The 26,086-nt window shown below is 46.9% G+C and overlaps 1 protein-coding gene across 1 annotated transcript in view; it reads left to right on the top strand.

The window, feature by feature from the left end:
* ABLIM1 (actin binding LIM protein 1) overlaps positions 1-26,086 on the top strand; it is a 278,634-nt gene that overhangs the window by 179,348 nt on the left and 73,200 nt on the right. The window contains exon 7 of the mRNA XM_088456046.1: positions 21,570-21,657. Coding sequence (XP_088312172.1) covers positions 21,570-21,657 — 88 coding nt within the window. The remainder of the gene's footprint in view (positions 1-21,569; positions 21,658-26,086) is intronic.

The raw sequence follows: 26,086 nt of genomic DNA, 5'->3' as shown, positions 1-26,086 counted from the left end.
TAGTGTTAGGGGTTATGGTTAGGTTTAGGGGTTATGGTTAGGCATTAGGGGGAGGGTTAGTGTTAGGGGTTATGGTTAGGCACTAGGGAGAGGGTTAGTGTTAGGGGTTATGGTTAGGTTTAGGGGTTATGGTTAGGCATTAGGGGGAGGGTTAGTGTTAGGGGTTATGGTTAGGCACTAGGGAGAGGGTTAGTGTTAGGGGTTATGGTTAGGCCCTAGGGGGAGGGTTAGTGTTAGGGGTTATGGTTAGGCATTAGGGGGAGGGTTATGGTTAGGCACTAGGGGGAGGGTTAGTGTTAGGGGTTATGGTTAGGCACTAGGGGGAGGGTTAGCGTTAGGGGTTATGGTTAGGCACTAGGGGGAGGGTTAGTGTTAGGGATTATGGTTAGGCACTAGGGGGAGGGTTAGTGTTAGGGGTTATGGTTAGGCACTAGGGGGAGGGTTAGCATTAGGGGTTATGGTTAGGCACTAGGGGGAGGGTTAGCGTTAGGGGTTATGGTTAGGCACTAGGGGGAGGGTTAGCGTTAGGGGTTATGGTTAGGCACTAGGGGGAGGGTTAGTGTTAGGGGTTATGGTTAGGCACTAGGGGGAGGGTTAGTGTTAGGGATTATGGTTAGGCACTAGGGGGAGGGTTAGTGTTAGGGGTTATGGTTAGGCACTAGGGGGAGGGTTAGTGTTAGGGGTTATGGTTAGGCACTAGGGGGAGGGTTAGTGTTAGGGATTATGGTTAGGCACTAGGGGGAGGGTTAGTGTTAGGGATTATGGTTAGGCACTAGGGGGAGGGTTAGTGTTAGGGGTTATGGTTAGGCACTAGGGGCAGGGTTAGGTTTAGGGGTTATGGTTAGCCACTAGGGGGAGGGTTAGTGTTAGGGGTTATGGTTAGGCACTAGGGGGAGGGATAGTGTTAAGGGTTATGGTTAGGCACTAGGGGGAGGGTTAGTGTTAGGGGTTATGGTTAGGAACTAGGGGGAGGGTTAGTGTTAGGGGTTATGGTTAGGCACTAGGGGGAGGGTTAGTGTTAGGAGTTATGGTTAGGCACTAGGGGCAGGGTTAGGTTTAGGGGTTATGGTTAGCCACTAGGGGGAGGGTTAGTTAGGGGTTATAGTTAGGAACTAGGGGGAGGGTTAGTGTTAGGGGTTATGGTTATGCACTAGGGGGAGGGTCAGTGTTAGGGGTTATGGTTAGGAACTAGGGGGAGGGTTAGTGTTAGGGGTTATGGTTAGGCACTAGGGGGAGGGTTAGTGTTAGGGGTTATGGTTAGGCACTAGGGGGAGGGTTAGTGTTAGGGGTTATGGTTAGGCACTAGGGGGAGGGTTAGTGTTAGGGGTTATGGTTAGGAACTAGGGGGAGGGTTAGTGTTAGGGGTTATGGTTAGGCACTAGGGGGAGGGTTAGTGTTAGGAGTTATGGTTAGGCACTAGGGGCAGGGTTAGGTTTAGGGGTTATGGTTAGCCACTAGGGGGAGGGTTAGTGTTAGGGGTTATGGTTAGGCACTAGGGGGAGGGATAGTGTTAAGGGTTATGGTTAGGCACTAGGGGGAGGGTTAGTGTTAGGGGTTATGGTTAGGAACTAGGGGGAGGGTTAGTGTTAGGGGTTATGGTTAGGCACTAGGGGGAGGGTTAGTGTTAGGAGTTATGGTTAGGCACTAGGGGCAGGGTTAGGTTTAGGGGTTATGGTTAGCCACTAGGGGGAGGGTTAGTTAGGGGTTATAGTTAGGAACTAGGGGGAGGGTTAGTGTTAGGGGTTATGGTTATGCACTAGGGGGAGGGTCAGTGTTAGGGGTTATGGTTAGGAACTAGGGGGAGGGTTAGTGTTAGGGGTTATGGTTAGGCACTAGGGGGAGGGTTAGTGTTAGGGGTTATGGTTAGGCACTAGGGGGAGGGTTAGTGTTAGGGGTTATGGTTAGGCACTAGGGGGAGGGTTAGTGTTAGGGGTTATGGTTAGGAACTAGGGGGAGGGTTAGTGTTAGGGGTTATGGTTAGGCACTAGGGGGAGGGTTAGTGTTAGGAGTTATGGTTAGGCACTAGGGGCAGGGTTAGGTTTAGGGGTTATGGTTAGCCACTAGGGGGAGGGTTAGTGTTAGGGGTTATGGTTAGGCACTAGGGGGAGGGATAGTGTTAAGGGTTATGGTTAGGCACTAGGGGGAGGGTTAGTGTTAGGGGTTATGGTTAGGAACTAGGGGGAGGGTTAGTGTTAGGGGTTATGGTTAGGCACTAGGGGGAGGGTTAGTGTTAGGAGTTATGGTTAGGCACTAGGGGCAGGGTTAGGTTTAGGGGTTATGGTTAGCCACTAGGGGGAGGGTTAGTTAGGGGTTATAGTTAGGAACTAGGGGGAGGGTTAGTGTTAGGGGTTATGGTTATGCACTAGGGGGAGGGTCAGTGTTAGGGGTTATGGTTAGGAACTAGGGGGAGGGTTAGTGTTAGGGGTTATGGTTAGGCACTAGGGGGAGGGTTAGTGTTAGGGGTTATGGTTAGGCACTAGGGGGAGGGTTAGTGTTAGGGGTTATGGTTAGGCACTAGGGGGAGGGTTAGTGTTAGGGGTTATGGTTAGGCACTAGGGGGAGGGTTAGTGTTAGGGATTATGGTTAGGCACTAGGGGGAGGATTAGTGTTAGGGGTTATGGTTAGGCACTAGGGGGACGGTTAGTGTTAGGGGTTATGGTTAGGCACTAGGGGGAGTGTTAGTGTTAGGGATTATGGTTAGGCACTAGGGGGAGGATTAGTGTTAGGGATTATGGTTAGGCACTAGGGGGAGGGTTAGTGTTAGGGGTTATGGTTAGGCACTAGGGGCAGGGTTAGGTTTAGGGGTTATGGTTAGCCACTAGGGGGAGGGTTAGTGTTAGGGGTTTTGGTTAGGCACTAGGGGGAGGGTTAGTGTTAAGGGTTATGGTTAGGCACTAGGGGGAGGGTTAGTGTTAGGGATTATGGTTAGGCACTAGGGGGAGGGTTAGTGTTAGGGGTTATGGTTAGGCACTAGGGGGGGGGTTAGGTTTAGGGGTTATGGTTAGGCATTAGGGGGAGGGTTAGTGTTAGGGGTTATGGTTAGGTTTAGGGGTTATGGTTAGGCATTAGGGGGAGGGTTAGTGTTAGGTGTTATGGTTAGGCACTAGGGAGAGGGTTAGTGTTAGGGGTTATGGTTAGGTTTAGGGGTTATGGTTAGGCATTAGGGGGAGGGTTAGTGTTAGGGGTTATGGTTAGGCACTAGGGAGAGGGTTAGTGTTAGGGGTTATGGTTAGGCCCTAGGGGGAGGGTTAGTGTTAGGGGTTATGGTTAGGCATTAGGGGGAGGGTTAGTGTTAGGGGTTATGGTTAGGCACTAGGGGGAGGGTTAGCGTTAGGGGTTATGGTTAGGCACTAGGGGGAGGGTTAGCGTTAGGGGTTATGGTTAGGCACTAGGGGGAGGGTTAGCGTTAGGGGTTATGGTTAGGCACTAGGGGGAGGGTTAGCGTTAGGGGTTATGGTTAGGCACTAGGGGGAGGGTTAGCGTTAGGGGTTATGGTTAGGCACTAGGGGGAGGGTTAGCGTTAGGGGTTATGGTTAGGCACTAGGGGGAGGGTTAGCGTTTGGGGTTATGGTTAGGCACTAGGGGGAGGGTTAGTGTTAGGGGTTATGGTTAGGCACTAGGGGGAGGGTTAGTGTTAGGGATTATGGTTAGGCACTAGGGGGAGGGTTAGTGTTAGGGGTTATGGTTAGGCACTAGGGGGAGGGTTAGTGTTAGGGGTTATGGTTAGGCACTAGGGGGAGGGTTAGTGTTAGGGATTATGGTTAGGCACTAGGGGGAGGGTTAGTGTTAGGGATTATGGTTAGGCACTAGGGGGAGGGTTAGTGTTAGGGGTTATGGTTAGGCACTAGGGGCAGGGTTAGGTTTAGGGGTTATGGTTAGCCACTAGGGGGAGGGTTAGTGTTAGGGGTTATGGTTAGGCACTAGGGGGAGGGTTAGTGTTAAGGGTTATGGTTAGGCACTAGGGGGAGGGTTAGTGTTAGGGGTTATGGTTAGGCACTAGGGGGAGGGTTAGTGTTAGGGGTTATGGTTAGGCACTAGGGGGAGGGTTAGTGTTAGGGGTTATGGTTAGGCACTAGGGGGAGGGTTAGTGTTAGGGATTATGGTTAGGCACTAGGGGGAGGGTTAGTGTTAGGGGTTATGGTTAGGAACTAGGGGGAGGGTTAGTGTTAGGGGTTATGGTTAGGCACTAGGGGGAGGGTTAGTGTTAGGAGTTATGGTTAGGCACTAGGGGCAGGGTTAGGTTTAGGGGTTATGGTTAGCCACTAGGGGGAGGGTTAGTGTTAGGGGTTATAGTTAGGAACTAGGGGGAGGGTTAGTGTTAGGGGTTATGGTTATGCACTAGGGGGAGGGTCAGTGTTAGGGGTTATGGTTAGGAACTAGGGGGAGGGTTAGTGTTAGGGGTTATGGTTAGGCACTAGGGGGAGGGTTAGTGTTAGGGGTTATGGTTAGGCACTAGGGGGACGGTTAGTGTTAGGGGTTATGGTTAGGCACTAGGGGGAGTGTTAGTGTTAGGGATTATGGTTAGGCACTAGGGGGAGGATTATTGTTAGGGATTATGGTTAGGCACTAGGGGGAGGGTTAGTGTTAGGGGTTATGGTTAGGCACTAGGGGCAGGGTTAGGTTTAGGGGTTATGGTTAGCCACTAGGGGGAGGGTTAGTGTTAGGGGTTTTGGTTAGGCACTAGGGGGAGGGTTAGTGTTAAGGGTTATGGTTAGGCACTAGGGGGAGGGTTAGTGTTAGGGGTTATGGTTAGGAACTAGGGGGAGGGTTAGTGTTAGGGGTTATGGTTAGGCACTAGGGGCAGGGTTAGGTTTAGGGGTTATGGTTAGCCACTAGGGGGAGGGTTAGTGTTAGGGGTTATAGTTAGGAACTAGGGGGAGGGTTAGTGTTAGGGGTTATGGTTATGCACTAGGGGGAGGGTCAGTGTTCGGGGGTTATGGTTAGGAACTAGGGGGAGGGTTAGTGTTAGGGGTTATGGTTAGGCACTAGGGGGAGGGTTAGGTTTAGGGGTTATGGTTAGGCACTAGGGGGAGGGTTAGGTTTAGGGGTTATGGTTAGGAACTAGGGGGAGGGTTAGTGTTAGGGGTTATGGTTAGGCACTAGGGGGAGGGTTAATGTTAGGGGTTATGGTTAGGCACTAGGGGGAGGGTTAGTGTTAGGGATTATGGTTAGGCACTAGGGGGAGGATTAGTGTTAGGGGTTATGGTTAGGCACTAGGGGGACGGTTAGTGTTAGGGGTTATGGTTAGGCACTAGGGGGAGTGTTAGTGTTAGGGATTATGGTTAGGCACTAGGGGGAGGATTATTGTTAGGGATTATGGTTAGGCACTAGGGGGAGGGTTAGTGTTAGGGGTTATGGTTAGGCACTAGGGGCAGGGTTAGGTTTAGGGGTTATGGTTAGCCACTAGGGGGAGGGTTAGTGTTAGGGGTTTTGGTTAGGCACTAGGGGGAGGGTTAGTGTTAAGGGTTATGGTTAGGCACTAGGGGGAGGGTTAGTGTTAGGGGTTATGGTTAGGAACTAGGGGGAGGGTTAGTGTTAGGGGTTATGGTTAGGCACTAGGGGCAGGGTTAGGTTTAGGGGTTATGGTTAGCCACTAGGGGGAGGGTTAGTGTTAGGGGTTATAGTTAGGAACTAGGGGGAGGGTTAGTGTTAGGGGTTATGGTTATGCACTAGGGGGAGGGTCAGTGTTAGGGGTTATGGTTAGGAACTAGGGGGAGGGTTAGTGTTAGGGGTTATGGTTAGGCACTAGGGGGAGGGTTAGGTTTAGGGGTTATGGTTAGGCACTAGGGGGAGGGTTAGGTTTAGGGGTTATGGTTAGGAACTAGGGGGAGGGTTAGTGTTAGGGGTTATGGTTAGGAACTAGGGGGAGGGTTAGTGTTAGGGGTTATGGTTAGGGACTAGGGGGAGGGTTAGTGTTAGGGGTTATGGTTAGGCACTAGGGGGAGGGTTAGTGTTAGGGGTTATGGTTAGGCACTAGGGGGAGGGTTAGTGTTAAGGGTTATGGTTAGGCACTAGGGGGAGGGTTAGTGTTAAGGGTTATGGTTAGGCACTAGGGGGAGGATTATTGTTAGGGATTATGGTTAGGCACTAGGGGGAGGGTTAGTGTTAGGGGTTATGGTTAGGCACTAGGGGCAGGGTTAGGTTTAGGGGTTATGGTTAGCCACTAGGGGGAGGGTTAGTGTTAGGGGTTTTGGTTAGGCACTAGGGGGAGGGTTAGTGTTAAGGGTTATGGTTAGGCACTAGGGGGAGGGTTAGTGTTAGGGGTTATGGTTAGGAACTAGGGGGAGGGTTAGTGTTAGGGGTTATGGTTAGGCACTAGGGGCAGGGTTAGGTTTAGGGGTTATGGTTAGCCACTAGGGGGAGGGTTAGTGTTAGGGGTTATAGTTAGGAACTAGGGGGAGGGTTAGTGTTAGGGGTTATGGTTATGCACTAGGGGGAGGGTCAGTGTTAGGGGTTATGGTTAGGAACTAGGGGGAGGGTTAGTGTTAGGGGTTATGGTTAGGCACTAGGGGGAGGGTTAGGTTTAGGGGTTATGGTTAGGCACTAGGGGGAGGGTTAGGTTTAGGGGTTATGGTTAGGAACTAGGGGGAGTGTTAGGGGTTATGGTTAGGAACTAGGGGGAGGGTTAGTGTTAGGGGTTATGGTTAGGGACTAGGGGGAGGGTTAGTGTTAGGGGTTATGGTTAGGCACTAGGGGGAGGGTTAGTGTTAGGGGTTATGGTTAGGCACTAGGGGGAGGGTTAGTGTTAGGGGTTATGGTTAGGCACTAGGGGGAGGGTTAGTGTTAAGGGTTATGGTTAGGCACTAGGGGGAGGGTTAGTGTTAGGGGTTATGGTTAGGAACTAGGGGGAGGGTTAGTGTTAGGGGTTATGGTTAGGCACTAGGGGCAGGGTTAGGTTTAGGGGTTATGGTTAGCCACTAGGGGGAGGGTTAGTGTTAGGGGTTATAGTTAGGAACTAGGGGGAGGGTTAGTGTTAGGGGTTATGGTTATGCACTAGGGGGAGGGTCAGTGTTAGGGGTTATGGTTAGGAACTAGGGGGAGGGTTAGTGTTAGGGGTTATGGTTAGGCACTAGGGGGAGGGTTAGGTTTAGGGGTTATGGTTAGGCACTAGGGGGAGGGTTAGGTTTAGGGGTTATGGTTAGGAACTAGGGGGAGGGTTAGTGTTAGGGGTTATGGTTAGGAACTAGGGGGAGGGTTAGTGTTAGGGGTTATGGTTAGGGACTAGGGGGAGGGTTAGTGTTAGGGGTTATGGTTAGGCACTAGGGGGAGGGTTAGTGTTAGGGGTTATGGTTAGGCACTAGGGGGAGGGTTAGTGTTAGGGGTTATGGTTAGGCACTAGGGGGAGGGTTAGTGTTAGGCTGCTGGGGGGGAGGGTCAGGGTTCGGCTTCTGGAAAATTGGGTTAGGGGGAGGGTTAGGGTACTTACCTAATTCCGTCTATTTACTGACCGCAGGCATCCATGGCTGCCCCTAAGAATACATGACACAGTGGGTAAGAGATCCTGCATATATCTGCCAACCGAATGCACTATAGAAAGCAATGGCGACTGCGCACACGCCAAACCACGCATGTGCACACGGTCGGATTAATGATCCATCCATTGATGGATCACTCTTTCCATGAAATAGGCATAACCGGCCGGCATGCGGTGACACTCCCACGAGGCGGATCAGTCCATCACACGGAGTTGATCCATCTCCTGGGAGTGTCGGGGGCGCGTAGGCCGACTTCCATGCCCGTCTGTGGCGTGCGGGCGGAGATGGTGTGCCTGTTTCAGATGGATATTTTGTACCCAGCATAGGGTGCGCATAAGTCCCAATGCTAATAATGGTGGCTGCAGCTGCGTACGGGAAAACAGTGGGCGGCGCGGCCTTCTGCGTGAAGATGGATGAATAATCGTCATATATGGACGGATTATCTCATTAGCATAAGGTAGTAAGCAGGCTGCCGCGCAGTGTCCAGATGGCGCCTCACTCCGCAGGGTTGTCGCTGGGTCCTAGTACATTGATAGGCGCCATTCTCCGGAATATGGCGGCTTCTAGACCTCAACAGTCTTATACTTAATATATTTAATATACTATATCCTACTGTATGTGTGTGCTATGTACTGTATGTGTGTGTGCTATGTACTGTATGTGTGTGCTATGTACTGTATGTGTGTGCTATATACTGTATGTGTGTGCTATGTACTGTATGTGTGTGCTATATACTGTATGTGTGTGCTATATACTGTATGTGTGTGCTATGTACTGTATGTGTGTGCTATGTACTGTATGTGTGTGCTATATACTGTATGTGTGTGCTATATACTGTATGTGTGTGCTATATACTGTATGTGTGTGTGCTATATACTGTATGTGTGTGCTATGTACTGTATGTGTGTGCTATATACTGTATGTGTGTGCTATGTACTGTATGTGTGTGTTCTATATACTGTATGTGTGTGCTATATAATGTGTGTGTGTGCTATATACTGCATGTGTGTGCTATGTACTGTTTGTGTGTGTTCTATATACTGTATGTGTGTGCTATATAATGTATGTGTGTGCTATGTACTGTATGTGTGTGCTATATACTGTATGTGTGTGCTATGTACTGTATGTGTGTGCTATATACTGTATGTGTGTGCTATGTATTGTATGTGTGTGCTATGTACTGTATGTGTGTGCTATGTACTGTATGTATGTGTGCTATGTACTGTATGTGTGTGTTCTATATACTGTATGTGTGTGCTATATAATGTGTGTGTGTGCTATATACTGTATGTGTGTGCTATGTACTGTTTGTGTGTGTTCTATATACTGTATGTGTGTGCTATGTACTGTTTGTGTGTGCTATATACAGTATGTGTGTGCTATATACTGTATGTGTGTGCTATGTACTGTATGTGTGTGTGCTATGTACTGTATGTGTGTGCTATATACTGTATGTGTGTGCTATGTACTGTATGTGTGTGCTATGTACTGTATGTGTGTGCTATGTACTGTATGTGTGTGTGCTATATACTGTATGTGTGTGCTATATACTGTATGTGTGTGCTATGTACTGTATGTGTGTGTGCTATGTACTGTATGTGTGTGCTATGTACTGTATGTGTGTGTGCTATATACTGTATGTGTGTGTGCTACTTACTGTATGTGTGCTATATACTGTATGTGTGTGCTATGTACTGTGTGTGTGTTCTACTTACTGTATGTGTGCGCTATATACTGTATGTGTGTGTGCTACTTACTGTATGTGTGTGCTATATACTGTATGTGTGTGTGCGCTATATACTGTATGTGTGCGCGCTATATACTGTATGTGTGCGCGCTATATACTGTATGTGTGCGTGCTATATACTGTATGTGTGTGCTATATAATGTATGTGTGTGCTATGTACTGTATGTGTGTGCTATGTACTGTATGTGTGTGTGCTATATACAGTATGTGTGTGCTATATACAGTATGTGTGTGCTATGTACTGTATGTGTGTGTGCTATGTACTGTATGTGTGTGCTATGTACTGTATGTGTGTGCTATGTACTGTATGTGTGTGTGCTATATACAGTATGTGTGTGCTATATACTGTATGTGTGTGTGCTATATACAGTATGTGTGTGCTATATACAGTATGTGTGTGCTATATACTGTATGTATGTGCTATATACTGTATGTGTGTGCTATATACAGTATGTGTGTGCTATATACTGTATGTGTGTGCTATATACTGTATGTGTGTGTGCTATATACTGTATGTGTGTGTGCTATATACTGTATGTGTGTGTGCTATATACTGTATGTATGTGCTATATACTGTATGTGTGTGCTATATACAGTATGTGTGTGCTATATACTGTATGTGTGTGCTATATACTGTATGTGTGTGCTATATACAGTATGTGTGTGCTATATACTGTATGTGTGTGCTATGTACTGTATGTGTGTGTGCTATGTACTGTATGTGTGTGTGCTATGTACTGTATGTGTGTGTGCTATATACAGTATGTGTGTGCTATGTACTGTATGTGTGTGCTATGTACTGTATGTGTGTGTGCTATATACTGTATGTGTGTGTGCTATATACTGTATGTATGTGCTATATACTGTATGTGTGTGCTATATACTGTATGTGTGTGCTATATACTGTATGTGTGTGCTATATACAGTATGTGTGTGCTATATACTGTATGTGTGTGCTATATACTGTATGTGTGTGTGCTATATACTGTATGTGTATGCTATATATTGTATGTGTGTGTGCTATATACTGTATGTGTGTGCTATGCCAAGTATAGGTGGCTGTGTCTTCTCTGCCAGGTGCCATACTGCCCTGCCCTCTAAGCTGGTTTAGCATCACCTTTATAGAGGCCAGGTAATGTCCCTCACCTGGACTATTATTTACATTCATCTACTAGTATGTCTGTGTGATATTTGTAGCTTTATTGCAGAGATTCAGATCTTTATGAAATGTAATTATAGGGGTTTGCCAGCTGGACGGGTATCTCGTGTGTAAAACCAATGAGGTGCTTATTTTTCCCTGTAATTAATGCTCTGTGTGTCACGCCTTTAGCCGGTGACGCGAAAGGCAGAATAATAACAGCATGTGGCTGTTACATTGTTTCACTGCTCTATTTTTATGCATTTCTTTTCTGCTCCAGTTCACGGTGTCATTAATTTGGTGACAGAGGAGGGCACCCGAGTCACCCACCGGCTTATGTCTTCTCCATTCTCAGCCGCTTTCTACCATCACCGGAAACTGTGTTACTTGCAGATCTGTCAGTTCCAGTGTGTGTGTGTGTGTGTGTGTGTCTCTCTCTCTCTCTCTCTCTCTCTCTCCAGCTCTCTTTCCCTTTCTTTCTGTCTCTCTTGTTCCCTCTCTCTTTCCATCTCCATCTTTCTCTCCTCCTCTCTTTCAGTCGCCCTTTCTCGCACTCCGTTTTCCCCTCTACCCCCTCTCTCTCTCTCTCCCCCTCTCTATCTCTCTCCCCCTCTCTATCTCTCTCCCCTCTCTCTATTATTATTATTATTATTATCATCAGTTATTTATATGGCGCCACAAGTGTTCTGCAGCGCCTTACAATGTACATAAACAAATAAGTAACCAGCGACTCACATTACAATACACGGATAAGCATAATAAACATTGCTATATTAGCGACCTTACACCCACATAAGCAGCCGAGTGTTAGGTGCCCTAGTGGGGAGTAAGACATAAATGAAAATACAGTAGGGAGAAGCACAAGATGGTAGAGGGCCCTGCTCAAGAGCTTACATTCTAAGGGGCCCATTTACTAAGCAGTGTTAGGAGACAGAGTGAAAAGTGATAAGGTGCCAGCCAATCAGCTCCTAACTGTCATCTCACAGGCTGTGTTAGAAAAATGACAGTTGGGAGCTGATTGGCTGGCACCTTATTACTTTTCACTCTGTCTCCTAACACTGCTTAGTAACTAGACCCCTGAAACACTCTCTCTCTCTCTCTCTCTCTCTCTCTCTCTCTCTCTCGCTCTCTCTTTCCCTCTCCCTCTCCTTAGAAGGAATAATCATCAAATCATCATCTTTCAGGTTCTCTCATGGTTATGACCCCAATATACCTGTACACTGAGTTCACATATTTTTTCCTTGGCAAAATGTTATATTGCAATTTTGCAAATAACAGTTATTACCGAAAATGTTTCATTGTCAGTTCACCCAAGATGGCTACACATGCTCTTATCAACGGGATCCGTTTCCATGCAGGTGCCAAATGTGACCCCCCTCTGAGCGGACTACATTATTTTACTAGTGCACTTACATACCCGATAATGAGCTGATAGGGTTTCAAATGGTTTCTAATGGTATATCCTGGTCATTTTACGGATCACGTACCTGGCCGCATCTTTCCAGCTTGCTGATATTAGCTGCAATATTGCAGCGTGTGTAGATGGGATTTATAATCTAGTCAATTTATATCTCCGGTGGCCATTGGAGTCATTTTATCATAATGATTGCAGAAGCCCGAACATATGGGTGAAAAAATGGCATGTATAGACATGGCCAGTGGTGGCATGAATATTGGGCGTGCTCACCCACAGAGCTGTTATGCCGGGGGCAATGTGGCGGCATCCACACAAATTCAGTAGAAGAGGCACCAGACCGGGAGTCACATGTGCTATTACGGGCCAGCACAGGCGGTGTAATGGTTAGCGGTACTGCCTCTCAGCACTGAGGTCCTGGGTTCGATTCCCACTACGGCCCTCACTGTGTGGAGTTTGTATAGTCTCCTGTGCTTGCGTGGGTTTCGTCCGGGTACTCCGGTTTCCTCCCACACTCCAAAATTATAGTGGTAGGTTAATTGGCTCCTCACAAAAATTGACCATAGAGTGTGAGCATGAGATAGGGAATATTGGCCCTCATTCAGAGCCACTCGCTATCGGCAGTACGCTCGTTCCGAGCGATGTTCGCACATCTGCGCATGCGTACGGTTTTTAGTACGCATGCGCGAACCAGTCAGTGCGGCCGAAAATCATTTGTACGCTATATAGCGAGTGCCTGCTATTTTGAGTGACAGAATGAGGCGTATGTGGGTGGTAACAGGGGAAGGTGCTTGAAAAGGGGGAGTGGAGATCAGAACGCAGGCGTGCTTAAAGGTCAAAACGGGCGTTTTATGGGTGTGCATAATTAATACAGCAGCGTCATTCACCACGTCTCTGGGTTATTTTATAGTCAGAACTGCTCGCAATATTGTGGTTGAAAAAACCAACCACAAGAATAGCGAGCAGTTCATACGCTGTTCGATGTACTCGATTAATCTAATAAATAGCGGACATGACGTATGATGCGAGCGGCCAGGGGGCGTTTTTATCAAATAAACGAGCGTATGTTTTGCTCGCTCGTTCAGACATGGAGGCGGCAACAGACCGCAGAGAGCGAACGGTTCATTTGAATAGCCACCCCCTTTTTATGAACGAGCGAGCGCTAATTTCGAGCGGCTCTGAATGAGGGCCATAGATTGTAAGCTCTGCTGAGGCAGGGACAGATGTGAATGGTAAGATATTCTCTGTAAAGCGCTGCGGAATATGTGTGCGCTATATAAATAACAGGTAATAATTACTGTCTACGTGGATGTCTGCTAGGTTACATGATGTGAACATTTGTCTTCATATTCCGCTGTGCTCCTGCTGTGAATGAGCTGCGTTTATTAGTGTGTGATCTGCGGATTGTCATGTTGTTTCCTAACGCCTGGAGGGATTTAATAACGCTAAATGGTCACCAGATTTGTTTTTAGGAGGAGAATAAGCAGACACAAGGAAATGACAGGCTTCCTCCCCTCATTAGTGACATATGTTGGTTTAATTGAGGGGAAGCGGAGCTCGTTAGCTGACCTCTGACCTCAACCATTAAACTTCTTATAAATGTTCCCCAGAAAGGAGTTTAGGGTATTTCTTATATATTTACTCTCATCCCAGCCCCCATATAACCCAGCACATTTATCAGCAGCATTTTTTTTTTTTCAGTCTCTCTCAGCATTGCTCTCTCACCAGCGTGGGAATTTAGGGTCTGATTCCGAAATTTGCGCAAGTTGCAATCGCAGCTGCACTCTCTTACAGCTCGCAGTTGCTAAAGTATGCTAATGGCTCTAAAACACAGCCGAGCATAGGGACGCCCACTGCTGCCTTCTCATATCCATTGAGCGTCGAACATCAGCATAAACATCGGTGACATCAACGTATATCGGGCAGCCACGCACAAGCACGCCAATGAAAATGGTCCTATCGTGCATGTGTTTGCCTAGCCACCCCCCCCTTCCACCTCCAAACGCTGACTACCTGTCACTCACTTTACGAGTGAATCGTCTGTGCGAGCATGATCGTACTACAATCGCTGCGAGTGCAGTGGCAAACGCAGGATTTCTAGAGGGGGGTTTCCAAATGGTTGATTTTAGAGCGAGTGTGGCCAGTCCATGAAGAGGGCAGAATTATCACTTATTCAGCTTTAATATGCGTCATACATAGTGTATAGTGTGTCATAATTCCAGCATATACAGGATCACAGTAAGCCATTAGATGCGGCAGAAAGCCATCCTGCCTAAGCTGAATGTTTTTATTTGAGATGTGAGCGCCATTCCAGAGCATTGGAGCAAGTCCGGGAGCCTGGGGGAGTAGCAGAAGAACCTAGCACTGCCCTGGACATATATGTAGATATTGGGCTCTATAGCAGTGCATGTTTTCCAGATCTCCTAGTTGGTGCACAGGTTACTTATTACTGGCTGATACATGTTAAAAGATCCACAAGTGGTGCTAATTATTTCATTTGTGATACTGAGAAGTACATGTAGAACTTGTAAAATTCTATTCTATTACTATATCTACTGTGGTCATTGTATGTGCTGGGGAGGGGGGTTTCCAGGCAGACGGAAACCCCCCCTGCGTTTGCCTATGGAGTGCGTACTGCGGCATTCGCAATGGCAAACAATCAGTTGATCTGTGTAAATATCGGAATCAGGGCCTGATTCAGATGCGCTCGCAAGCGGGTCGATGGTGGCCCAGTGCGCTTGCGCACGACGGAGCCGGCTCCGTTGTGCACATGCGCGAGACCCGGATAGCGACGGGCAAACTGTACCAAAGGGGGAGTGCTGTCGATGTTGAGTGACAGCACGCCCCCTTTGGGGGGCGTGGCTGCCCAGACGGAGGTGTTCCCATGGGAACGCCTACTATCTGGGGCCGGCCCCACTGACATCACAAGTGATGTCAGTGGGAATGCTTTCGGCTCTGTTTGAGCCGAAAGCACTCCAGGGCTTGCGGCAACGAGACCCTACCACAAGGGTCTCCTCGCAAGCCCGATGGTCAAGACCATCGCGACCATCTTCCTGGCTGCTCGCTATAGCTGAGGCCGCTCTAAAAATCAAGAAGGACGGCCCTGATTCAGAGCGAGCGCTCTGTCCGAGCGTCCGGCTCTGAATCAGGGCCTCAGACCCTTAACTCACGAGCTAAGCGCTGTGAGGCCGTACAGCTAACCATTCATATACATACTATATTTATTTTACTATAGAAGTGAACTGTGGAGAATGACAGTAAAGAGTGATTTAATGATTGTACTGTTATAGGAAGTGTGGGAGAGGGAGACACTTGTAATAGTCTGATCTTGGGCTGATTAAGGGGAAGATGATGAGAAGTTTCCAGCTTGTGTCCAGGTTTTGTATATATTGTTTATTTTAAATCCTGATTATAGAAAGTTATAATAACACGGTTCCCCGGCTCATTCCTAATTCTCCTCTCTGTAGCGAGATTTGGACGTCACTTCGCATGATGAGAAGAAATAGAATTGTCGGTGACTGGCGGCGACTTTATTTCTTTTTCCTATTTTTATAAGTAACAGCCCGTGGTCTGCATTGGGAAAATGAGGGTGTTTTGCAGAGATATAGGGGTGATTAGGGATTTTCCTCACTTCTGCAGGCTAGGGGGGCTCCTAGGTATCGCATTATTACCATTATTATTGTCTTTTATCGATAAGGCGCCACAAGGGTTCCTTAGCGGTGCGGAAGGAGAACACTGACAACAGGATACATAAGTACAGACTAATGCAGGCCGTATATAAATTCACATAGATACATAAATGCAGTGAGCAGTTAGCATACATATGTAGAGAAGACCAGGGGAGAAGGGCCCTGCTCATATAATCTGACAGTCTATAGTGACCATTTAAATGAATGACGAGACTACACATACTGTGGGGTCTATTTTAGAAGTGGTGAAGAGCCATTATGTCTATTACTGATTTTTCCTATTTAGCCAAGGGTTAACACCAGTACAATCAGAGATTTCTCTGACGTTACCACAGTTTAGCGCCATCCGCATAGAGATTTTGAGCAATTTATTAAGCAATTTATGAACTTTATGTAAACCCCAGATTTAATCAATGTGGATCTGAAGAGCCGGTGCCAGATTAGATAACTACGCATACGTTCAGGCGTTAGGCGAATATGCAAACGTCACTTGTTCCTGTCACCGGTAGCGTTAGGCTGCTGCTGCTGGTGAATAGGAATAAATCATCGTGAAGGAGGAAAGTTTTCGCCTGGGCTCCCTGGACAGCCCGAGCATGATTAATGGCGACGCTACAACATTCTGTGTCAGTGCGGTAAGCGTGATACAGCGCTATAATAAATACGCCCTACATGAAAGTGTGTGACAGAGGGCAGAGTTATCACTAGCCGCATCTGTAATGCCGTTGTGATAAATGCGATCAGTAATGGAAGATATCGGAGATCTCTGCTACTGTCCTTCCATGTTTAATCCCAGGGATCCTTACTGTTTGCGAGTACCCCCTGAGAACAGATGTTTTCGGGGGATATCCCACAAATATTGTTTAATATACATGTCCCGTGGCGGGACGCACAAACAGTGCAAAACTTACCACCACGCTTCGCAGTTTGTACTGATCGCATACGCACTAACATGTGATCAGTACCGCAAAGGACAGCTCTTCCGACAAGAGGTGTCCTTTGCGATCTGCCCTGCGCCGTGGACTTCCGGGGTTTATGACCCCGGGTGTCAATCTGCGCATGCGCAGAATGACCGGGCGGCCTTGGGGCATGCTGGGAGGGATCCGATCGGATCCCTCATAGCAGTGCGATGCAGTGGAAGCCCATAGGCTTCTATAGGGTAACACCAGCAAAAGCTGGCGTTACCCTCCGCATCGGAGCCCGACGGCCAGGAGAATTGTGCATACGTAAAATGCGGTAAACAGGGTTTTTACCGCATTTTCCGTTTAGTGCATCCCGTCCCCTGAGTGGTGAAAGTGAGTCTGCTATTTTGACCCCAACCAACGTATATACACTACGGCATGTCGCCTGCAGATCCGCCATAATGGCGCACATCACGTCGCGTGGGTGTAGACGTATGAATTTGCCGATCCATACGCATCAGCAAGATTGCTCATTGGTAGATACTCAATACTGTGTAAGTCTGACCCTTTCTCACTACTTCATCAATGCCTTCCAGCTCTCATCCTAACTCCCTGCTAAATGCTCCTTCCTCCATATCTACCCCATCTGTGTCACCCCTGTTTGTCTGCCCCTCCCCTTTAGAATGTAAGCTCTTACGAGCAGGGCCCTCTACCCTCTTGTGCTTCTCCATTCTCTACTTTCATCTACTTCTTACTCCAAACTAGGGCATCTAACACTTGGTTGCTTATACTCTGTTGCTTATCTGGGTGTTATGGTCACTAATGTAGCAATATATATTATCCTTGTCCTGTATTGTATTGTATTGTACTGTAAGTCACTGGTCGCCTATTTGTTTATGTACTTTGTGAGGCGCTGCGGAACACTTGTGGCGCCATATAAATAAAGGATAATGATAATAATAAAGAGGGCCCAAATATTGGTCAGGAAGGGAACTGGTTACATATCACCCTGCGTGGTCTGTATGGAACCCTGATTTCTAGGCCAGTGTCCTGGCACACAGGGAGTTAAACACTCCGTTCCGATTAGCTGATGTCATTTAGTTTATTTACTTTGGGATAAAACTTCCTCCCTGGACCTGAGAAATTCTCTGGTTTCTGATTTCTGCTGAGCGGATTGTGTTTCTCTATCATTTCCGCGGTGAACACGCTACACGCCTGAAGCCGCCTGTAATCTCTTACCAGGAACCGTACCGTATGTCGCCTGCTGAGAAATTCCAGGCTGATTCCGTATCTCAGTTATATAGCTTGTAAAAAAAAAATGCTGCTTCATGATAATCTGGTCACTAGAGGGTGCTGTAGTCTGTCAAGCAACAATGCTGCAGCTCCCATGCGCCTGTTACTTACATTTAGACTTACAGTAGTTATATTTGTCCATATGCTTTATTGGGAATTGTACACGGTAGTGACTTCTAGTTCCCATTGTATAGCACTCTTTTGGAAATAACGGAAGTTTAAATTTGAGGATAAACTGTATTGCAGCAATGAGACCGTAACCTGTGTGGGCTTGAGAGCTTGCAATCAACCCTGCTCATATAGCCAATCATAGCGCGACGAATGTGCTGTGCAGTACAACCCAGCTCTCCCGTCCCATGGCAGCCGTTGCAATTAGTGAGAATAAATCATTTGCTCATTACTATTCCCGAATGGTGGAGCTTGGAGGTTTAGGACAGGAAACGTCTTACCCCAGTGATCGCTAATACCCCTTTCCAGGGTAGGCGCTCAGGCGGTGATTTATGTCTCAGCGGAACTAAATTGTCCTCCGGATTATTATAGTGTTATTACACACACCCCTGTCCCTGCTTGTCTATGGGTGGGATGCATGGGGGCTACACAAAACTTCTCTGTAGCCTTCTTTGTGGGGAGGGTTAAAGCTCTAATTAGACGTCCCAGTGTTTGTAAAAATGGCCATTCTCTTTATCCACCAGCCCCTGAAATACTCCTGCTCTCCCCTCTGTCTGGTTATTATAAGTGGATGCTGGGAATCTTGGCATATTATTATTTTATATTCATTTTTACCAGTGGATCTGAAAGCCACCACGCATGCGTGAACCAGCTCGGCAGAGCATACATGTGTATATAGTCTCCACTGAAACAGTCATTTAACCCTTGCTGCTCCGTTCCAGTACTGCAGGGAGGGAGCTGAGTACCGTTATCGTTTGCTTGTTAATAAATAGGTCCTTTAATCAGACATTGTATAGGTTAGTGGCCCCCACGTGCTGTATAATCTGGACTTTCTGCCTGATCACATGTACTGGCTCCGGTCATTCAAGTATCGTCACTTGTAACTTCCTATTATAAGACTAGTCACTACCCCGTGGCCACACACATAAGGTGCCTCGTGCCTCTTTGACATCACTAGTTTCTAGTGAATTCATAGGCTGAATATTAGTCCCGCCCAGAAAATGGCTGCTTCTACTGTATGTAGGAGACTAGTACGGTTTAAATAATGCTATATATTTGTGTCGCCATACGACATGGTTTATTGACCTTAGGCCGCGGAATTGTCCTAAATGTTGACGAAGAGATTCAGCAATTAGTAAATTAGAAATCGTTATATACAGTACATCAATGTTTAGCCATACGTGCCTACTTTTGAAAAAGCATTTCAGGGAGATGGTGAAAGCAGCACCTATGACTGCGGCTGTAAGGTGGGCGTGTACTGCTACATCTGAGAGGCGTGTCCTAAAATTGATTTACATCCACATGTAAATGAGCCCCAAAGCAGTTAGTAAGATCTACTTGTTGATGAAAACACACTGATACTTCTCAGAAAATACATGTAACCATGGGGATCATTGTGCCTTATAACCAATGCAGGGAAATTATCCCATTTGAATGTATATATCTCTGTTTTTTCTTTTATATAACAGTGTCATAAGGGGGTAAGGATGAAATGAGGGAGATTGCCAGACTCTTCAGGGAGACAGGGAGATTGCTGCTATTTCAGGGAGTCTCCCTGACAATGAGGGAGAGATGGCAAGTATGTGTTTAGCGTAGGTGTAATATTGTCACCACTTGAATCGCGACCAGGTGTTACGTAAATTATCCAAATGAAAGAAAAGTAGCCTCCGTTTGTTTTCTCCTATATTGTTATTATCACATTTTTGTAGGATCAGCATATTGCAGAGCACTGCACAATGAGAGGACAGTATTCAGCTATGTTTGTCCCTTCCACACCAGAGCTTACAATCTAATCTCTTGAGCACAGTAAACATACACATCGTACAGGTAGTGAAATGAATTCCCTGTGGCTGCAGACTGAGCAGCATTTAGTGTTACGGCAGTGAAGGGGTTAGCGGCACTGCGCAGGGTGTTATGAATTAATATCTTCCCTCTCCCCCTTCCCCTCGCTGTGCGCACATAAGGTGCGGTCTGATTACGTGTGGTGAGCGCTTGATGTAAATCCAGGACCCTGGGGACACCGGGCAGCAACGCTGAGGCCTGATGTGTGTTTCTCGTGGTGATTGCTGACACGTTGTGTGTATCCGCTGTGTGATCCTGTGGTTCCAGGCCCACTCGCCCACATTACAGTCCCCCCATAGGGTCTGCTTCCGCCAGGCAGGACTGCAGAGGTCCAGTGTCTCCTCTCTGCCCGGGATACCCACCCCCTGATTATTCAGTGATATACAGTATACCCCTACAGCTGGAGTCAGAGGCGCATATTACCCCTGCCGCTCACACACACATTGGGCCTCATTCACCAAGTGCACCAAAGGTGCCTCAAAATCCCCATTGGCTGGATTTCCTGAAATGCTTTTACATTTACAACAAAACATGTGTCTGTAGAGCACAATGGCGGCGTTGCCGAGGAGCTGAAACCAGCACAGGCAGAGGGGGTGGAGTGTGTGCACCCTAACTCCCACCATCCGAAACCTTCAGAACAGGGACAAGATAAGCCTTATGGTGCATACACACGGTCAGATTTTTCTTCAGATCTGAACGATAACAATTAAAAAAATCGTTCAATCGTTCAATTCTGAAGGAAAATCTGACATATCTGACACGTTTGAATGATGCGCGTTCCCGATTGTTCGTAGTTCAAATCGTTGGTCAAATCGTTCATCTGACAGATCTGACCGTGTGTATGCTCCATTACCTCTAATCCGCCAAAACCAGGCGCACATTGTCCAATTAAAGCAATAACAAAAAAAGACCATATCCTGATAAATTGAAACCACAAATGAGGCTGAAATAAGCAGAGAAAAACATAAACCTATTTAGTGAGGAGGGTGTTTATACAGTGTATAGGGGCTAGGACATTGATTCGATGTTACACCCTTGCGCAATGAGTCACTTTGGGTTCCCTGCCTCTCTGCTAAGCGACGCTCGCTCCTTGTCTGCAGTGGAGCCTCCAACCAGTGGAGGATAGACGCGGCCTGGACCACACACCCATTTATCTGGCATCACTATCTATAGTCGCTATTGACTCTTACATGCCAGCTGTACCTTTCGCAGATATCCACAGTTGTTCCAAAGGGAGAAATTCGTCGGTGGGTGAAGCAAGTTACCTGTAATCTGAGCTGAGCTGCTATAGGCCTGTTACATTGGCTGATCGTAGCTACGTCTCCATTTTCTCCATTCATTTTACCCTCTATTTCCTATCGCAAGGCTGTATTAAAAAACGTTTCCCAGGGTGTCAGTGCTATTGTCAAAAAAACAATTTATTACAAATGTTGTGTAAAACATACCATTAATATCACAATGTATTTTTATTATAAACACTTTTTTTTTATATATATACAGGGGGAGATGGATCAAGCCTTGGAGAAAAAGATAAAATGGAGACGTTGCTCAAATCAACCAATCAGCTACTAGCTGTCATGGATGTAGCACAGTCTATGAAATGGCAGGTAGACGCTGATTGTTTGCTTCGAGTTAATACTCCACTTTAATCCCTTTCTCCGAGGCTTGGTACATCTCCCCCTATTGTGTTTTTTGTTTGTTTTTTCTGCTCTTTTGCTTCAAATCCGGAGAGAAAGTTTAGACGACATGAAAAACTTCCTTGAGAAGTGTAACCATGACACTGAATAGTATCATCCTGAGACAGTACAGATACGGATGAGGTGTTTGTTTTTTTATTAATGCCACGTGTGATCTATGGTGTTGTGGCTGCCACATGCTGAGTGTTTGTGTCTCTGTGTCCGCAGGCTGGGGACAAGCACTATCATCCGAGCTGTGCACGATGCAGCAGGTGTCACCAGATGTTCACCGAAGGAGAGGAAATGTACCTTCAAGGTGAGACCCCCTAACCCGCCCACTGGTAACGGAAGGACAGTTGTATCATGCGGTGATGTGGGTCTAATGACGGCCCAAGCCCCACTAGTACCACATTCTCATAACCATGGATCTGCCGCAATGTATATAGTACCACACGAGGAGGGACCAGGGGAGGGGGAGTAATAGAATAGAGGAGGTCTTTATAAGGACAGCATATAGCAGCCTCGGTAGCTCTGGGGTAGAAGGCAGGATGAAGGGGTGGTCGGAATAACATTATAGTAGAGGAATAATGGTGTGGTGTAGGCACTGTGATAGGGGTAAGAATACCCCACATCTGTAATCCCAGGAGAGGTACACCTTAAATTACCAAGTGTCCCTGGCGATAGGTTCCATCACCCTTTTTTCACACCCAAAAGCTGGACCTCACAGCGGTTATCCTCTCATAATTCAGACTCAACCAAATGAAATGTGGGAGTGGGTTCCTGTAATGATTGTACCCTCTTAGTGACCTTAAAGGACTTGTACCTTACAGGGGACTGAGGATCGGCTCCGTGCAGGTTATCCTTAAACGGATAAATCTGGTAAACAAAATCCCACACATGTCAGAATATATGGTCTCCCTCCTCCCACCAATAGGCAGGATATCTGGGGTCCATGGTTGGCCATGACAGGGACACTCACCCCCTGGTTATTGAGTGATGTGTTTCCCCTACGGCTGGAGGCAGTAACTCCTATTACTCCTACCACTGACGGCATGATTGTCACTGACCGGCAGTGGGGGAGCACTGTGGACCTCATTCAGAGTCGGTCGAATCGGCCGCACGGTCGTACGCCACTGATGTTCGCTATACTGCGCATGCGTAAAGTTCGCAATGCGCGTGCACAAACTAGCCGCTACGATCAGAAATTTCTCTCTCCTTGAACACAGCCAGGTCGGTAGTTTGAGTGACAGATTGAGGCGTTTGTGGGTGGTAACAGGGGAAGGTGCTTGAAAACGGGGGAGTGGAGATCCAAACGCAGGCATGCCTAATTATGCGAACAGCGTTTTATGGGAGTGCATACGGATTATGGGAGTGCATAATTAACAAAGTAGCGTCATGGCACATGTGATATGGGAGGTTTTTACACTGACATGATCGTAGAGCTTAAGAGAGGGTATGGTCAACCTTAAGCTCTACGACCAGTGCTGCTGGTTCCCGATGGTCTCGATTAATCCTTATATGCCCGGAGATGACGTGCAATGCGTTCGAGAAGGGGGCGTATTTTTTTGTCTTCCAACCGCTTCCTCCCCTTGGTCGGCCAACTACCGATCCGAACTTAGGGACACAACTTGCGAGGGAATCATTTGAATATTCGGACCCTTTTTCCGTACGACCGTGCGGCCGCTTCGACCAACTCTGAATGAGGTCCAGTATCTCATGTATTGGCTGCAGTTACTGAATTTATGTATAATTTATATGTTAAAGGAATGACCGGTCCGACCAGTCTGCCCTTTTGTAGTTGTGTTTTTTTTTTTAACAATATCAGAACTTTTGACGTTTTGTCCAGTGCGTTCCCACATAATTGATGAAGGACCATTCCATGGACCGATCACCACACGTCTGTATAAGTGTTCCTCCTTATTTTACTTTTCATTCACCCCCATAACCAGTCTCCTGTCATTTCACAGTTTGACCCCTTGTTCTAAAACTTGTCTGTTGGATTGTCCCTCTGTGTGCTCCGTATTATTTACCCCCCTTTCGTATAAACCTGGGATGCATTAGCTAAAACTACTATTATTATTTAAAAATAATAATTAGAATGCAATAATCGCTCATAGAATATATGCTATGTAGTTGAGTGCCATTACTTGTAGGAAATAAGGAGGGAGGGGAGTGTGAATATATAAAAAAAAGTACTGAAAAAAAAAGTGACTTATTTTATTGCCTGAAAATAACCCAAAAGCCGTTCTTAACCCTAAATAAATAATGAATAAAATGTCGCGTAAACTTACATAGCTGTTCCATTTTTTTACCCCTCCACTCTTACTGAGGGCCTGATTCAGCAAGAAACAAACTTGCTAATACGCACGCAATCGACCGATGAATTCACACTGCGCATGCGTATACATCGCAGTGCACGTGCGCGAACTAGCAATTGCGATGGGTACTGAGGGCCTGATTCAGAGCCGCTCGTAAGCGGCAGGCTCGTTCGCTCCGAGCGATGTTCGCACATCTGCGCATACGTATGGGTCGTAATGCGCATGCGCCAACCAGTCATTGCGATCGGAAATCGAGCGCTCGCCAAATAGCGAGTGCCTGCTAATTTGAGTGACAGGATGAGGCGTTTGTGGGTGGTAACAGGGGAAGGTGCTTGAAAACGGGGAGTGGAGATCCGAACGCAGGCGTGCCAAACGGTCAAAATGGGCGTTTTAAGGGTGTGCATAATTAACAAAGCAGGGTCATCGACCATGTCACTTGGTTGTCTCTTAGCCTGAACTGTTCGCATGATTGCGGTAGTAAAATGCAACCACAAGCACAGCGAGCAGTTCAGACGCCTTTCGATGTACTCGATTAATCAAATAGCGAAGATGACGTAGGATGTGAGCGGCCAGGGGGCGTCTTTACAAAATAGCGAAGGCATGTTTCGTTCGCTCGCTCAGACATAGAGGCTTCAACAGACCGCAAAGAGCGAGCGTTCAATTTAAATAGCCGGCCCCTTTTTGTGAACGAGCGAGCGCAAATAGCTTGCGGCTCTGAATCAGGCCCTGAGTTTGCAGAGGCTACGCTGACCTAGAGCAGAGTGATTGACAGGAAGTGGTGTTTGTGGGTGGTGACGGGGGGTAGGGCGAACGTAGGCGTGCCAGTGTGTTTCAAAGCCGTTGCAGGGGCGTGCATAAATGATCCACTGTGTGGCCATAAGCTGCCATAGCACTGATAGCGTGCATGGCTGGTAGCAGTATCTGAGTAAAGTCTGGGCTTGTGCAAGTGTGCCTATGGGTCCGATGTTACCGATGGTTTCGCTATATTCCCCTAGTATACGGATGTAAGGGGAAGTGGGCGTCCTTATGTCAGGCTGCGATCGCAATGTGAATGCAAACGTTTACATGACCGTTGATATTAGCAACTGCGCTGCGTGCGTATAATCAAAATAGCGTTCCATGCTGAATCAGGCCCTTACATAACAGATTTAGCTGCGGCCAACATTTAATACCAACCATTAAGCAGCCAGGAAAGAATAACACTACAATTCCTCACATCCTCCTTTCCTCTCTCCTCTTATTATTCTCCCGTCCCCCAGCGCTGTGCCGTCCATTCTGCGGGATCTGACCATTCTCAGGCTGTCAGGAGCAATGTTTATGTTGGCCAGGGTCTGGCTTTTCTTCTGGTGATAAATGTTTTAGTCTTGGCCATCCCGCCTCCTCTATCAGGGGCTTCAATCATCTTCATCCAAAACGATTTCCCCTGATCAAGCTCCCTGATGACGCCGGCGCAGTTTATTTCACTTTTACTATTTTTCTGCACTTGATTATTTTATGGCTGGGAAAGTGACCCATTCTTCTCGGGAAGCTGCCCGTAGCGGCATGTATTGTTGGTGAGATCCATCACGAGCACCGTACATAGAATTAAGAACACATGGTAGTGTGAAACGTATTAACACGGGGTTAAATAATGAAATAAGTCCCAGTGAGACTAGCGAGATCGTATTTCACGTTAGAAGCATACAAATATTTGTGCAGTTCGCTTTGAAAGGGTCTGCTGGGATATTTTAATTTTCCCATGTGATACCCAGCTGCGGAGAAATATTTTGCAAGGTTCCGCTAGTTCCGCCGTCATCTGACCACCCCGTGACTTTGTGTACAGTATTTATCTTCTATCCAACGATACAGTCTGCTGTATGTTATATATATATATATATCATATTGATGTACAGCTCTTATATTGGATTTATTGTTATATTTCATATATTGTTATTTTGACATATTTTTGTGTAAGTTGTTTGTTTTTGTTTTTTTTTGCTCACCACTCCAAAAACCTTTCTCATTAGTGTTGTGTTATTTTTGCTATATACAGTTTATTTTAGCTATAAACAGTTTACAGATGTGTCCTCATACATTTAACCTCCTTGCGCGTTAAATAACTCTTCTAGTCGCGCCATGCCGTGGTGTGACTTGGTAGCGCTGAGCGTCTTTTCGTGCAACTGTTTACTTTTTCAAATGCGTCTTATTCACACAGTGATGCAAGTAGGACGCACAGGCAGCTTCTGCTGATTAAAATGATATGCGGCATGCCTATGTTCTGTGTGTGACTACGGTTGTATCTGCATGCGAAACGCTACATTACAGTGTCAGTGGCTGTAACACTGTAACGTAGCGTTTCTCATGCAGATACACCCTGCACACAGAACATAGGCATGCCGCATATCATTTTAATCAGCAGAAGTTGCCTGTGCGTCCTATTCACATCGC

This window comes from Taudactylus pleione, unplaced genomic scaffold (assembly GCF_031769625.1).
Source record: "Taudactylus pleione unplaced genomic scaffold, aTauple2 ptg000685l, whole genome shotgun sequence".
NCBI lineage: Eukaryota > Metazoa > Chordata > Amphibia > Anura > Myobatrachidae > Taudactylus > Taudactylus pleione.
The sequence above is the reverse complement of the archived record's forward strand: the minus strand, read 5'-3'. Positions and strand labels throughout refer to the sequence as shown.